At 37.4% G+C, this 14,139-nt stretch overlaps 1 protein-coding gene across 1 annotated transcript; it reads left to right on the forward strand.

The window, feature by feature from the left end:
• Window positions 1-7,252: 7,252 nt before the first annotated feature.
• On the forward strand, window positions 7,253-8,182 carry OR5H31 (olfactory receptor family 5 subfamily H member 31). The gene has a single exon (XM_002684692.3). It carries the CDS (start codon window positions 7,253-7,255, stop codon window positions 8,180-8,182), a length of 930 nt encoding a protein of 309 aa, XP_002684738.3.
• The last annotated feature ends 5,957 nt before the right edge of the window (window positions 8,183-14,139 follow it).

Raw genomic sequence — 14,139 nt, forward strand, 5'->3', positions numbered from 1 at the left:
AAAAAAGAGAGAGAGAGAGAGAGTTTTTATACTATGATGTTAACTGAAAGGGCAGGCTGCAAAATTATAGACATGACCATGTGTTGTGTGCTTTAAAAAAAAGAAAAGAAAATGAATGAGCACAGTGAAAAAGTTGGCTTAAAATTCAACATTCAAAAAGCTAAGATCATGGCATCCAGTCCCACCACTTCATGGCAAATAGATGGGGAAACAATGGAAAGAGTGAGAAACTTTATATTTGGGGGGGGCTCCAAAATCACTGCAGATGATGACTGCAGCCATGAAATTAAAAGACACTTGCTCCTTGGAAGAAAAGCTATGACAAACCTAGATAGCATATTAAAAAGCAGAGAATACTTTGCCAACAAAGGTCTGCCTAATCATACCTATGATTTTTCCAGTAGTCATATATGGATGTGAGAGTTCGACCATAAAGAAAGTTGAGCACTGAAGAATTGATGCCTTTGAATTGTGGTGTTGGAGAAGACTCTTGAGAGTCCCTTGGACTTCAAGGAGATCCAACCTGTCAGTCCTAAAGGAAATCATTCATGAATATTCATTGGAAGGACCGATGATGAAGCTGAAACTCCAAAACTTTGGCCACCTGATGTGAAGAACTGACTCATTGGAAAGGACTCTGATTCTGGGAAAGATTGAAGGCAGGAGGAGAAAGGGATGACAGAGTATGAGACAGTTGGATGACATCACTGACTTGATGGACATGAGTTTGAGCAAGCTCTGGGTGTTGGTGATGGACAGGGAAGCCTGGTCTGCTGCAGTCCAAGGGGTCATAAAGTGTCAGAAACAACTGAGTGACTGAACTGAACTGAAATTTACTATACAGACTTTTGTCAGCAATGTAATGTCTCTGCTTTAGATACACTGTCTAGGTTTGTCATAGCTTTTCTTCTAAGGAGCAAGCATCTTCTAATTTTATGGCTGCAATCACCATCCGCAGTGATTTTGGAGCCCAAGAAAATGAAGTCTATTATTGTTTCCATTTATTCCCCATCTATTTGCCATGAAGTTATGCTTCCTCCCATGGAGAGTATTATCTGCAACAGATCTGAAGACTTTGTTCCAAACCTAAGGTTTAGCACTTATCTTGACCTGCCAAAGGCTCCAAAGAGCATCCCTATCTTCCACTACCACTTCAAGCACCTGTTTCTGCTGGATCATGTGGTCCAAGTGGCACCACAGCTTGGAGAGAAGACTAGGTCTTTTGCAAATCTCTCGCCTCTTCTGAGCCATGCCCAAATCAAGCAGTTTTTCTGGTCCCTTGATAAAGTGGTTGTCTTAATGTACTCAACAAGGATAATGTTCCTTCTAAAATCCATAGTAGCCTACTAAGGGTTCTGTCTCCTTTTTGGCTGCAGGATGGGCTAGATGCAACAATGTAGCTATACCTTATGACATTATAATTCCACAGGACCCACACAACTGAACCTCAAGAATTTCACGAAATTAAGTGGACCCTGAAATTTTTTGGATTTATTTCTCATCTTCTAGCAGGCAAATGTCTATCAATAAGTCTAAAGCAGTTGTTATTTCTTGCTCCCTAGGTCCAGTCAGCATAATGGACCAGTGGGATATCTTGTAGAAGGAAAAGAAATAAAAATCCCTAGAGAAAAATTTATAAATCATGTATGTGATAAAGCCTTGTCTACTGGATACAAAAAAAATTCTCAAAACCTAATAATAAGAAAACATATAGCTCCATTAAAAAGGACAAAAAGTTTAAACAGACAGGTCACTAAACTAAATGTATATATGTTAAATAAGAAAACAAAAACACGCTCCATGCCACTGTACTTGGGGATATGTAACTGAAGACCACAATGAGATACCATGACCCAACTAATAAAATAACTAAAATTGAAAAGACTATTCCTATTGGAAGTAGCGATACAGACTTTTGTACTAATAATTAGGCAACAAAAGAGTTTAAAGGTAATTACATGAAATTGAAGAGGGCAGTGTGCTTAAGTCAGGTGTGGGTTAGGTTGAGGCTACCAATGCACATTATACTGTTCACTCCATCCTCTTACACTGCTGAGTTCTCACAGTGACTTCTCCTTTATCTATGATTTTTTCACCTCTTTTTAAGGTTTCACTGGCACAATTCTAAGAAATACTATAATCGATTAATGAATCTACCAAAATGTATGCTTCTTTTTTCCCCTAGCTCCCAGTCATGTCCCAAGTCGAGGTTAAACATTTTTCTGCTCGTCAGATATCAAAGTACAATATTACTATTTTCATATTATGTTCTTTTGACATAAATAATGTTATTTTTGTAAATGAATTCTGTATGCCAAGTACTCTGTTAATAATTAGAGGCAAATCTGAACATGTGACCACCCTGTTCAAAATCCCTCAATAGTTTTCCTTTGAGAGAAAGATAAAAGTCCCCAGCCTAGTCTCCCATGCTGTGATTCAACCCATGCTGGCCTGCCATGTCCATTCTGGCTCCTCTTTGCTTCCCTCGTTTGCATGTCAGCTCCATCTGCCTTTTTTTCCCATCCCTCCACCCCCACCCCCAACTTCACTAGTGATCTTGTTCTCTGATAAGCTAGGCCTGCTGATGATGGAAAACCCTGAGGATGCTAAACGTCTAGAGGCATCACCTTGGTAGAAATGAAGACCCTCAGAACCCAGCCCTGACCTATTGAAACAGAATATGCATTTTCAGAAAATCACCAGGAGGTTCACAGGGATTAAAGTTGGAGAAGCACTGATCTAGGCCACCTCCCACTGTGATCCTTTGTTTTGTTTTATCTTTGCTCTTTCCCCTGACCTATGTCTAGTAAAATTTTTCTCCAAAAATTTCAATGTAGAGTGGGGAGTTCTTTGCAGATCTGGAATGTGAGCTATAGTTTCCACGAGGAGGACAACTTTCTTGTAGTTGGCTCCTAAAGGGAGTCTAGAATTTTGTCCTCATTGAATTCATGTATAATCAGCTCAGAAAAGACCACACTAATCAAAGCACTCAGAGCATCAAAATTTGTGGATGAATTAAAGTTTGCATAAACATGCCAGAAGTGTCATCTGTTGTGGAAGGTAGTGACATAAAATACAATTTCAGTTGTTAAAACTAGAATTGTCTACAATGACTTGATGTTTATGATTTTAGAGTCTGTAATGCCCTGTGGAACAACCTGGACTTTCCCTACAGGTTCAAATCTATAATGCCCAGAGGAACAACTTAGTTTTGTCCTAAAGGGAATCGATGCATGATATTAGGAAATTTTAGTGCTTCATTCCTTCCTCTTCGGTTTAAGAAGAACCCTTTCATATAATTGGTTGACTCTTCTGTTCAAAGCTAATTTACATAAACAAAATTTTCCTGACCTTGGGAAATGAATGTGCAAGGAATTGGAATTGTGGCCTGTGTCATTATCATTCCAGTGATGTTGCATTATTTTCTACTTAAAAAGCCTACCTCTTTGAAAGGATTGCCACAATTTCTTACAAGATATGGGTAAAAGAGAAATAACTTCTATAAGGCATAACATTCTTAGGTAAAACAGGCAGAATACTGTAAAATCTATAATTTTAGATTGACTTACTAGATGTCAAAAAGGCAGGCGAAAAAAATTAACAATATGAAATATCTATATATCATATTTTTGTGACTAAATCTAGATAAGCAAAATAACTGTATGACTGAATTGTCCCTCAATGATAATTCATTATCTTTCTAACATAACTATAAAGACTTCATAAGTTTTGGTGAACTAGAATCTTAAAGAATTTAAACTGGCTTTAAATATAGGTCACATGTTTCCTACGTAAGAAATTTTTCTGGGTATTCTGATTAAAAGTTTCATTCTTCTTAATTAATCACAGTTGCTGACTGAGCTTTTAAGGTAAGTCACTTACATATTAATTTCTCTATTCTCTCACCTACTTCTGAGAATACTTTTATTCAGTATTTTAATATATATTGTAAGAAATATGCATAAAATGTTCCCCTATGATAAAGACCCACACACTTATTGAATTTGAGCATTTTCAATTATCCTTTACTTTGGAATGGCAAGGAACGGAGCCTATTCCAAATTAAATACATTTGACAACTAGAATTACTGGCATTGGTTATTTATATTACTTGAATTAGGCTCCAGTCTTTGGCTCAGTTTTATTTTACTAGAAAAACTAATGGAGAAGAAAGTGCTCTCAAATAAACACAGCAGGATTTCTAGAGAAAATCAGCTCTAATCACTCTAATAAAATATATGTTAATTTTTAATTAATTATGGAAAGAACTTTCCAGCAATGCTAATATATTTAAAAACAGTCAAAGTTTCTAAGGTAAACTTTAAAATTAAATTCTCTGTGTCATACACAAATTCCCTAGGAAGATAATCTTTGAATTTTGAAAAAAAGAATACAGAAGGATTCCCAGTGTTGACGTTTAATGAAAACCAGGATTAAGACAAATATTTACCTGCAAATTTTCCCCATATTTCCTTCTTGGTGTTTATCTGATACTACCTGTCTTCATTGTCTTGTCTTTCCTACAGTTTTCTATCCATGTTTCTGTTATGCTTTTTATATTTCTTGACTTATTTTTTTAAATAACTCACCCAATTGCTCCTTTCTACTTCTATCCTCTTTCTCATCTTGGTGCCTTCCTCTCTTCAGAAAATGTGAAAGAAAGTGAAAATGTTAGTCCCTCAGTCATGTCTGACTCTTTGCAATCCCACGGACTGTAGACCACCAGGCTCCTCTGTCCATGGAATTTTCCAGGCAAGAATATTGGAGTGGGTTGCCATTCCCTTCTCCAGGGGATGTTCCCAACTCAGGGATTGAACCCGGGTTTACTGCACTTCAGGCAGATTCTTTACCATCTGAGCCACCAGGGAAGGTCAACAAAACCTGTGTCAAAACACTTTAGAAAATATGTATTTAAATACTCTACAGGAAAAAAAAATAACTTTTATCTATAGGAAGTAGAAAAATTATAATTGTTATCCATTTTTTTCTTGGTGTACTCAAAAACATTCTCTTCATGTTATGTGCGATGCTTCCTGTTCATTTCTCACTATTCTCTGGCCTCAACTCTATCATAAATTGGGAACTCCTCTCACTAAAGACACTAAAAATCTCTCATTTCCCAGATTCAATGATTGTTCACCTCCTGTTCTAGGGGGACATTCATTTTGCCAATCAGTGTTGCACTTCATTATGTCCTTGTGTCTTTTTTCTCTTCATGTTTACAACACTCAACTCTCCAGTTCTTCCTTCCGCTTCTCTGATTACTCTTCTCAGTGTATCTTTTTGGTCTCTCCCTTATCTCTCTTTGGCTAAAGCTAGGGCACTTGTTTGTAACAGAAAACTAGTTAGCTGAATGGAAATTGACTATTACATAGAAATTCCAGGGAGATTAGAGGAATCTGCTGATAAATGGGCAGAAACAGAAGAAAACAATACAGTGAGACAGTAGCCCAAATCAAATCTCCACACTTGCTCAGTAGGAGCTCCTATCGCAGCTGCTGAATTGTGGAAGCCACAGCTCACACTGACAATGCAGCTGGTGCAGATGCAAGAAGCATTTCCTAGGGTTTGATATGGCTGCCTTGGCTGACTTTGCAACCCAAATTCATTTTGTCCTGTCCCTTTGCTCCATGCTCGATGTTACAAATCCAGTGTTAGTACGTTTGACTATTCAAATCTAGATCAAGTCCCCTTACTCTAGTTGCAGGGGGATGGAAAAGTGTTTCTGGCTCCTTTGACTTCTAAAGTGGTAGCCTTTGCCTGATACCAAGACTCACGTAGTAGAAAAGAGGATCATTTTCAGCTATCTAAAATGATACGTATCTATTTCAAAACTTCTTTAATAAAATTTGCCGATTTTCTTTTCTATATCCTCCTCTTTTGTCCTTATGCACACTTTCTAATGATTAGGTCATTCATAAGTGTGCCTTCAGTTATCCAAATACTCCAAAGTCATTGTTTATATTCAGTGCTAACAAACATACTAGTAAGCTATCCCACCTGGATATTCAGAAGATGCTTTCTCCACAAAGTGGCCCAAACATCTGAATTCTCAAATTCAATTTGTGATGACCATATATCCAACTCTGTCTCCTTTCTCCTTCACTGACCACCTCCTTCACATCTAAGTTACTGAGTCTTAGTGACTCTACATTCTGATTTATTTCTATCTTTTTTTCCCTCCTCATCACGGGTGACCCCATGGACTATAGCCTGCCAGGCTCCTCTGTGGGATTTCCCAAACAAGAATACGGAATGGTTTGCTAGTAGTAAATTAGACCAGAGAGACCAGAGCTTCACATGAATTTGAATCAACTGGAGGGAATTTTTGCAATGCAGATTGTTGAGCTTCATTCTTGCCCTCTTGAACATATATTTACAATAATACTGCATAATCTGTATTTTGTACAAATATTTCACCAATTTTGATGTGTATTCTGATTTGAGAACAATTCAATAAGAGTATCAGCTCCCTAATTAGTATTCCTGACACATTTCCCTCCCCTACAGAGTTTTTATACACTACCAAATATTTATTTTAAAAAATATAATGTGGCTCCTTGTATTAAAAATTCCAAGTGTATGCCTTCTGTCTGACAAAGTTCAAGATCTTTCACATGACATCCAAATTATTTTGTAATAGTTCAAATTTCTTTTCCCTGGAATCTCATCCATATCCTAGACAGAATGTCCCTCACACATTCGGTTATCTCCATAAATTTAGCTAACGTTTACAGTCTTTTTCTTTATCCTTTCATTCTCCCACATTTTTAATGCAATAAATGCATTTTCCACTACACCAATTTCCAAAATTAGTTTCCATTGCTATTTGTTGTTGTTTAGTTGCTATGTTGCGTCCAACACTTTGTGACCCCATGGACTGTAGCCTGCCAGGCTCCTCTGGGGGATTACCCAAGTAAGAATACTGGAGTGGGCATGCTAGTACTAAATACATTTAAGGCACTCTGATAAGTGTATGACTTTGTTTCAACTACTTTCTTCCAATACTCTTTTTATAAAGCTTACATCTGCTTGGGCTTCCCTGGGGGCTCAGAGAGTAAAGAATCCACCGGCAATGTGGGAGACCTAGGTTCGATCCCTGAGTTGGGAAGGTCCCCTGGATGTGGGCATGGCAACCCACTCCAGTATTCTTACCTGAAGAATCCCCATGAAAAAGCCTGGGGGGATACAGTCCATGGGGTCATTTACATCTACTTATATCTTACATTTACTGCATTTCATTTCAGGGAGCATGGATCCTAAAAATGCAACACTGCTGTCAATGTTTGTTCTCACCGGACTTCCCTATCAATTGGAGTGGCAAATCCCCCTGTTCTTGTTGTTCTTGGTGATATACCTCATCACCACTGTGGGAAACCTTGGACTAATCTATCTTATCTACAATGACCCTCGTCTTCACATCCCCATGTACTTATTCCTTGGGAGTTTAGCTTTTGTGGATTCTTGGATATCATCCACAGTGACCCCCAAAATGCTAGTCAATTTTTTTGCCAGGAGTAAAATGATATCTCTCTCTGAATGCATGTTACAATTTCTTTCCTTTGCATTTGGTGGAACCACAGAATGCTTTCTGCTTGCAACAATGGCATATGATCGCTATGTGGCCATATGCAAACCATTACTGTATCCAGTGATTATGACCAACAAACTATGCATCCAGCTGTTAGTCTCATCATTTGTAGCAGGGCTTATTCATCCCATGATTCATGTAGGTGCTTTGTTCAGGTTAACCTTCTGTAAGTCTAACATAATACATCACTTTTACTGTGACGTCATGCCATTGTTTAGGATTTCTTGTATTGACCCTTCAATTAATGTCCTAATGGTATTTATTTCATCTGGGTCAATACAAGTGTGCAGCATTATGACTGTTCTTGTCTCTTATACATTTGTTCTACATACGGTTTTGAAAAATAAGTCTGTACAAGGCATAAGAAAGGCCTTCTCCACCTGTGGAGCCCACCTCCTATCTGTCTCTTTATACTATGGGACTCTTCTCTTCATGTGTGTGCGCCCTGGATCCACACAGGCAGATGATCAAGATATGATGGATTCTCTATTTTACACTGTCATAATTCCCTTGTTAAATCCAATCATCTACAGCCTGAGAAATAAGAAAGTCATAGATTCACTGACAAAAGTATTAAAGAGAAATATTTAGATCTCATACTATTATCAGTTCTTTTTTTTTTTTTTTTTTTACTGATAGTCACAAAATTGTGCAGATTATATGTGGTTCAGATTGGGTTAGGGTTCAAGGTTTTTTACAGTTATAATTAGTGTTTTGACTTAAGTTGTTAGCACTAACATACTCCTTAAGATATTCATGTATACTGTTCAAAAACATAAGGAAGTTTCAACAATTTTCATGTCACATTAGAATAATTGAAGCAGGAAACAAAATATTTTACATACTTGTGTATTTTATAATGTAGATTTATAAAATGATTAGGCACTGAAATAATAATGTTCCTCTAATAGGATTTGACTCTGTTGTCTTTGATAGTAATATAGCTGCACAGCCTGGAGACTCAACTGCATATAAATCCACAATGTATGCAGTGTGTTTGAATGAAATGGTGTAAATCACAAGAATTCTGCTGCAAACCAAAAGGTCTTTCAGTCCACTTTATTTGGGACATGGTGAATTCCCCCATCACCATGGGGATTCAACAGTCATATACCAGAGAGAAATAAAAAGAAATGGGAAAAGCAATGAAGAAAAATGAGAAGCAAGTTAAGAAAGTGAAGGGAGAGTCAAATGTTAAGAGGATGCTCTTAGCCCAGTCATTGTCCATGAGCAACAAAAAGAGGGAATTGGCTCTCACTGTCTATGATGTCACTTCCCAGTTGTCCCTGTATTTTGTAGGATAATCTGAAAACCTTCACTAATTAGAAAGCTAGATGAGACTGCAGAATTTAATTGGGATGGGCTTAAAGAAGAAAAGTGGCACAATAGGAAGGAAATGGTCAATCTTGCTAGATTTTTTAAAGGGAAACTTTTAAAATGAATCAATAATATATAAATCTTTCTGGCATGCAGTGTTTACATGATTTTGAATGCATATTACAAAAGTTCAAATAACGTTAACTTGATATAATGTCATAGTGCCTAGTGGGTGGCTGGAAAAGACAAAAAACTGAGCAAGATTTTGGATATTTTTGTGTCCTCAAGTCCTTTAACATTAGTTTTCATCTCACTCTATACTCTAAGTACAATGAGAGACCTATCTTTGGGTCCACTCCTGCCTTTCCTTTTACAACACTGAAATTCCGTACACCTACTTACTGATGTACTGAGGACCTTATCCTACAAGCTATCTGCCTCTGTCTTTTGCAAAACTTTCCTTTTATCATGTTGGTATTCAAAAGTCCTAAACATAGTTGCCAGGTTATACTTCATAGACAGAACTATGATTAAATCATATCCCTTTTCAATAACTTTTACAGGATTGACATTGCTGATAGATACTGTACAAATACAGTATTTGTATTTAGCTCTGTAGATGTAGTCATGCATATATTTATTTGTTCATGTGTATGTCCAGATTACATGAAATACATATACATACATTCATAGACATCTGTATCTATATCCACACCCCCCTGTATTACATCTTTCTAACTTACTCTATCACTATTGCATATCTTTCTATCTCTACCTCAACCTCCATTTCTATCCTCCTGATTGCTGCCTGATTTTCTCACCATCCATTGTATGGTCCTTTCAAATAATATCTTGGTTTAACTCAGAAGTCACTGACCCCACAGTTCTACTAATGGACCTTGTCTTATACCCAAAATGAGTTGCAGAAAGCTTTCCAGACACCCTGAAGTTACACAGATACATGCATTTGCTAATACAAGTCTGTCCACAGAGAATATACAGTTTATTGACAATACATTCATCTTTATTTACAACTCAAATGGTGTCCTTAATCCAAAGCTTTTCTCATATATTACAGCATTCATAATGCATTTCCATATTATACTGAAGAAGATAGCAATGTTTAGTCAGTTCTTTCATATTTCTTAGGTCACATTTGATCTCCTGTTGGTTGGCCAAAAAGTTTGTTTGGGTTTTTCAATAACACCTTAGAGAAAAAACAAAACAAACTTTTTAGCCAACCCAATATAATACTTATTTGGGGACCACAAGCTTCTTTTTTTTTTAATATAAATTAGATGTCTTAGTCTCTATCTTTTGCAGTAATGAGCATAACTTTGCAACACTGCAGCTTACACACATGAAGTCTTGAATAAGTATCTCTGAAATATTTATAAAATTGAGCTGAATATGACAGCACAAATACATAGAGTGCAGTAAGAATATATCACTCATTTTTAATCTTGCAGTGAGCCCAGGAGACATTGGGGCTTAGATGGCTACAGCACACAACTCACATTCTTAAGGTTCTTTAATGATAATTGCAAGCATTACACACATAAAGTTACCTATATTCTTGTTCTTTTTATCATTATGATTGGCTCCTGGGATAGACTATAGCATATATCAAGGAGAAGCTATTCAGTTGGATGCTTGGTTTAAACACCTGTTTGGTTTAAACATTGGTTTAAAATATACAAGCATTAAAAAAATATAATTATCCTATCATTTGAAGGTCCACTTCACAAGGCTAGACTGGGTGATCTGCCCTTTTTTTGTTCCCAAGAGGGATATTCCCAAGCCCTTGGACAAAGAATAGAAATGGATCATAATTTAGTTGCTTTTACTTTTTTCCTAAGAAAATCTATGTTATTGAATATATCTATATTTAAAAAATTTTGTTGTTGTATAACAGTCTCAGTGTACTGATGCTTTAATGCGAGCTGTCTTGATTTTACTTGTTCATTCATTATTACAATCCCCAAACTGGATTGATAATACAAAAGCTACTATCTTCTGCCATCACAATGGTCTGGTTCTCTAATTGACCTTCCTTTGAATCAGTAGTCTGTCACACTATGGCGATACGAACAAAGTCTGTTACTTCTCAAGACTTACTTTAGGTTGGGTGAGTACAGAACAGACGGTTGGGGTCCTCTCAGAAGCTCAGAATTCCTGTGCAGACTTCTCTTTTATACGCCTGGTATATAGATTCCTCTGCTAGTTCTTATCCTTTAGTGCAATCACAAATATTTTACTTTATGCCTTCCACAAATTCACAAAAATCCCTAGTTCATAGATGTGATCTAATTCTCACTTCTTTTACAGACATTTCTCATCTTTGAACTTCATTTCTGTCACTTTAGTAGCATGTTGAACTCCCCAGGTCAGTAGGTGCCCAATATGCTACTGTAGAAGAGCAGTAACTCCAGAAAGAAAGAAGAGGCTGAACTAAAGTGAAAACAACACCCACGTGTAGATGTGGCTGGTGATGGAAGTAAAGACCCATGCTGTAAAGAACAATATTGCATAGGAACCTGGAATGTTAGGTCCAAGAATCAAGGTAAATTGGAAGTAGTCAAACAGGAGATGGCAAGAGTGAACATCAACATTATAGCAATCAGTGAACTAAAATGGATCAGAATGGGGGAATTTAATTTAGATGACCATTATATCTACTACTTTAGGCAAAAATTCCTTAGAAGAAATGGAGTAACTCTCATAGTCAATAAAAGAGTCCAAAATACAATACTTGGGTGTAGTCTCAAAAATGACAGAATGATCTCTGTTTCCAAGGCAAACCATTCAATATCACAGTAATCCAAGTCTATGCCCCAACCACTAATGCCAAAGAAGCTTAAGTAGAAAGGTTCTATGATGACTTATAGACCTTCTAGAACTAACACAAAAAAAGATGTCCTTTTCATCATAGGGGACCTGAATGCAAAAGTAGGAAGTCAAGAGACACCTGGAGTAACAGACAAATTTGGCCTTGGAATACGAATTGAAGCAGGGCAGAGGCTAACAGCTTTGTCAAGATAATACGCTAGTCATAGCAAACACCCTGTTCCAACAATACAAGATGACTCTAAATGTAGACATCACTGAATGCTCAATATCAAAATCAGATTGATTATACTGTTGGTAGTGGAAGATGGAGAAGCTCTATACAGTCAGAAACAAACAAGACCAGGAGCTGACTGTGGCTCAGATCATGAGCTCCTTATTGAAAAATTCAGACTTAAATTGAAAAAAGTAGGGAAAACCACTAGACCATTAAGGTGTGACCTAATTCAAATCCCTTATGATTATACAGTGGAAGTGACAAATACATTCAAGGGATTAGGTCCAATAGACAGAGTGCCTGAAGAATTATGGATGGATGTTCATGACATTGTATAGGAGGCAGTGATCAAGACCATCCCTAAGAACAAGAAATGCAAGAAGGCAAAATGGTTGTCTGAGGAGGCCTTACAAAAAACAGAAAAGAAGAGAAATGAAAGGCAAAGTAGAGAAAAGGAAAGATATACCCATTTGAATGCAGAGTGCCAAAGAATAGCAAGGAGAGATAAGAAAGCCTTCCTCAGTGATCAGTGCAAAGAAAAAGAGGAAAACACTAGAATGGGAAAGACTAGAGATCTCTTCAAGAAAATTAAAGATACCAAAGGAACATTTCATGCAAAGATGGGCATAAAAGGGTAGAAACAGTATGGATCTAACAGCAGCAGAAGATATTTTAAAAGGTGGCATAATACACGGAAGAACTATACAAAAAAATTCTTAATGACCCAGATAATCACAGTGGTCTGATCACTCACCTAGAGCCAGACATCCTGGAATGTGAAGTCAAGTGGGCCTTAGAAAGCATCACTAAGAACAAAGCTAGTGTATGTGATAGAATTCCAGTTGAGCTATTTCAAATCCTAAAAGATGATGTTGTGAAAGTGCTGCTCTCAAAATGCCAGCAAATTTGGAAAACTCAGCAGAGGCCACAGGACTGGAAAAGGTCACTTTTCATTCCAATCCCCAAAAAAGCAATGCCAAAGAATGCTCAAACTACCATACAGTTGCAGTCATCTCACATGCTAGCAAATTAATACTCAAAATTCCCCAAGTGAGGCTTCAACAATACCTGAACTGAGAACTTCCAGATGTTCAAACTGGATTTAGAAAAGGCAGAGGAACAAGAGATCAAATTGCCAACATCCTCTGGATCATAGAAAAAAGCAAGAGAGTTCCAGAAAAACTTCTGCTTTATTGACTATGCCCAAGCCTTTGACTGTGTGGATCACAACAAACTGTGGGAAATTCTTAAAGAGATGGGAATACCAGATTGTCTTGCCTGCCTCCTGAGAAATCTGTATGGTTAAGAAGTAACAGTTAGAACTGGACATGGAACAACAGACTGGTGTCAAATCAGGAAAGGAGTATGTCAAGGCTGAATATTGTCACCCTGCTTACTTAACTTATATGCAGAGTACATCATGTGAAATGCCGGGCTGGATGAAGCACAAGCAGGAATCAAGATTGCTGGGAGAAATATCAATAACCTCAAATATGCATAAGGTCTCCCCTTATGGCAGAAAGCAAAGAGGAACTGTGGAGCTTCTTGATAAAAGTGAAAGAAAATAGTGGAAAAGCTGGCTTAAAACTCAACATTCAAGAAACAAATGTCATGGCATCTGGTCCGGAAACTTGATGGCAAATAGATAGGGAAACACTATTTTCTTGGGCTCCAAAATCACTGCAGATGGTGACTCTAGCCATGAAATTAAAAGACACTTGCTCTTTGGATGAAAAGCTATGAGAAATCTAGACAGCATATTAAAAAGCAGAGACATTACTTTGCCAACAAAGATCTATCTAGTCAAAGCTATGGTTTTGCCAGTAGTCATGTGTGGATGTGAGACTTGGACCATAAAGAAAGGTGAGTGCTGAAGAATTGATGTTTTTTGAACTGTGGTGTTGGCCAAGACTCTTGAGAGTCCCTTAGACTGCAAGATCAAACCAGGCAATCCTAAAGGAAATCACTCCTGAGTGTTCATTGGAAGTGTTCACTGATTCTGAAGCTGAAGCTCCAAGCCATTGGCTACCTTATGTGAAGAACTGCCTCACTGGAAAAGACCCTGATGCTGAGAAAGATTGAAGGCAGGAGGAGAAGGGGACAACAGAAGATGAGATGGTTGGATGGTATCACTGGCTCGATGGATGTGAGTTTGAGCAAGTTTTGG

Source organism: Bos taurus, chromosome 1, assembly GCF_002263795.3.
Source record: "Bos taurus isolate L1 Dominette 01449 registration number 42190680 breed Hereford chromosome 1, ARS-UCD2.0, whole genome shotgun sequence".
Taxonomy (NCBI): domain Eukaryota; kingdom Metazoa; phylum Chordata; class Mammalia; order Artiodactyla; family Bovidae; genus Bos; species Bos taurus.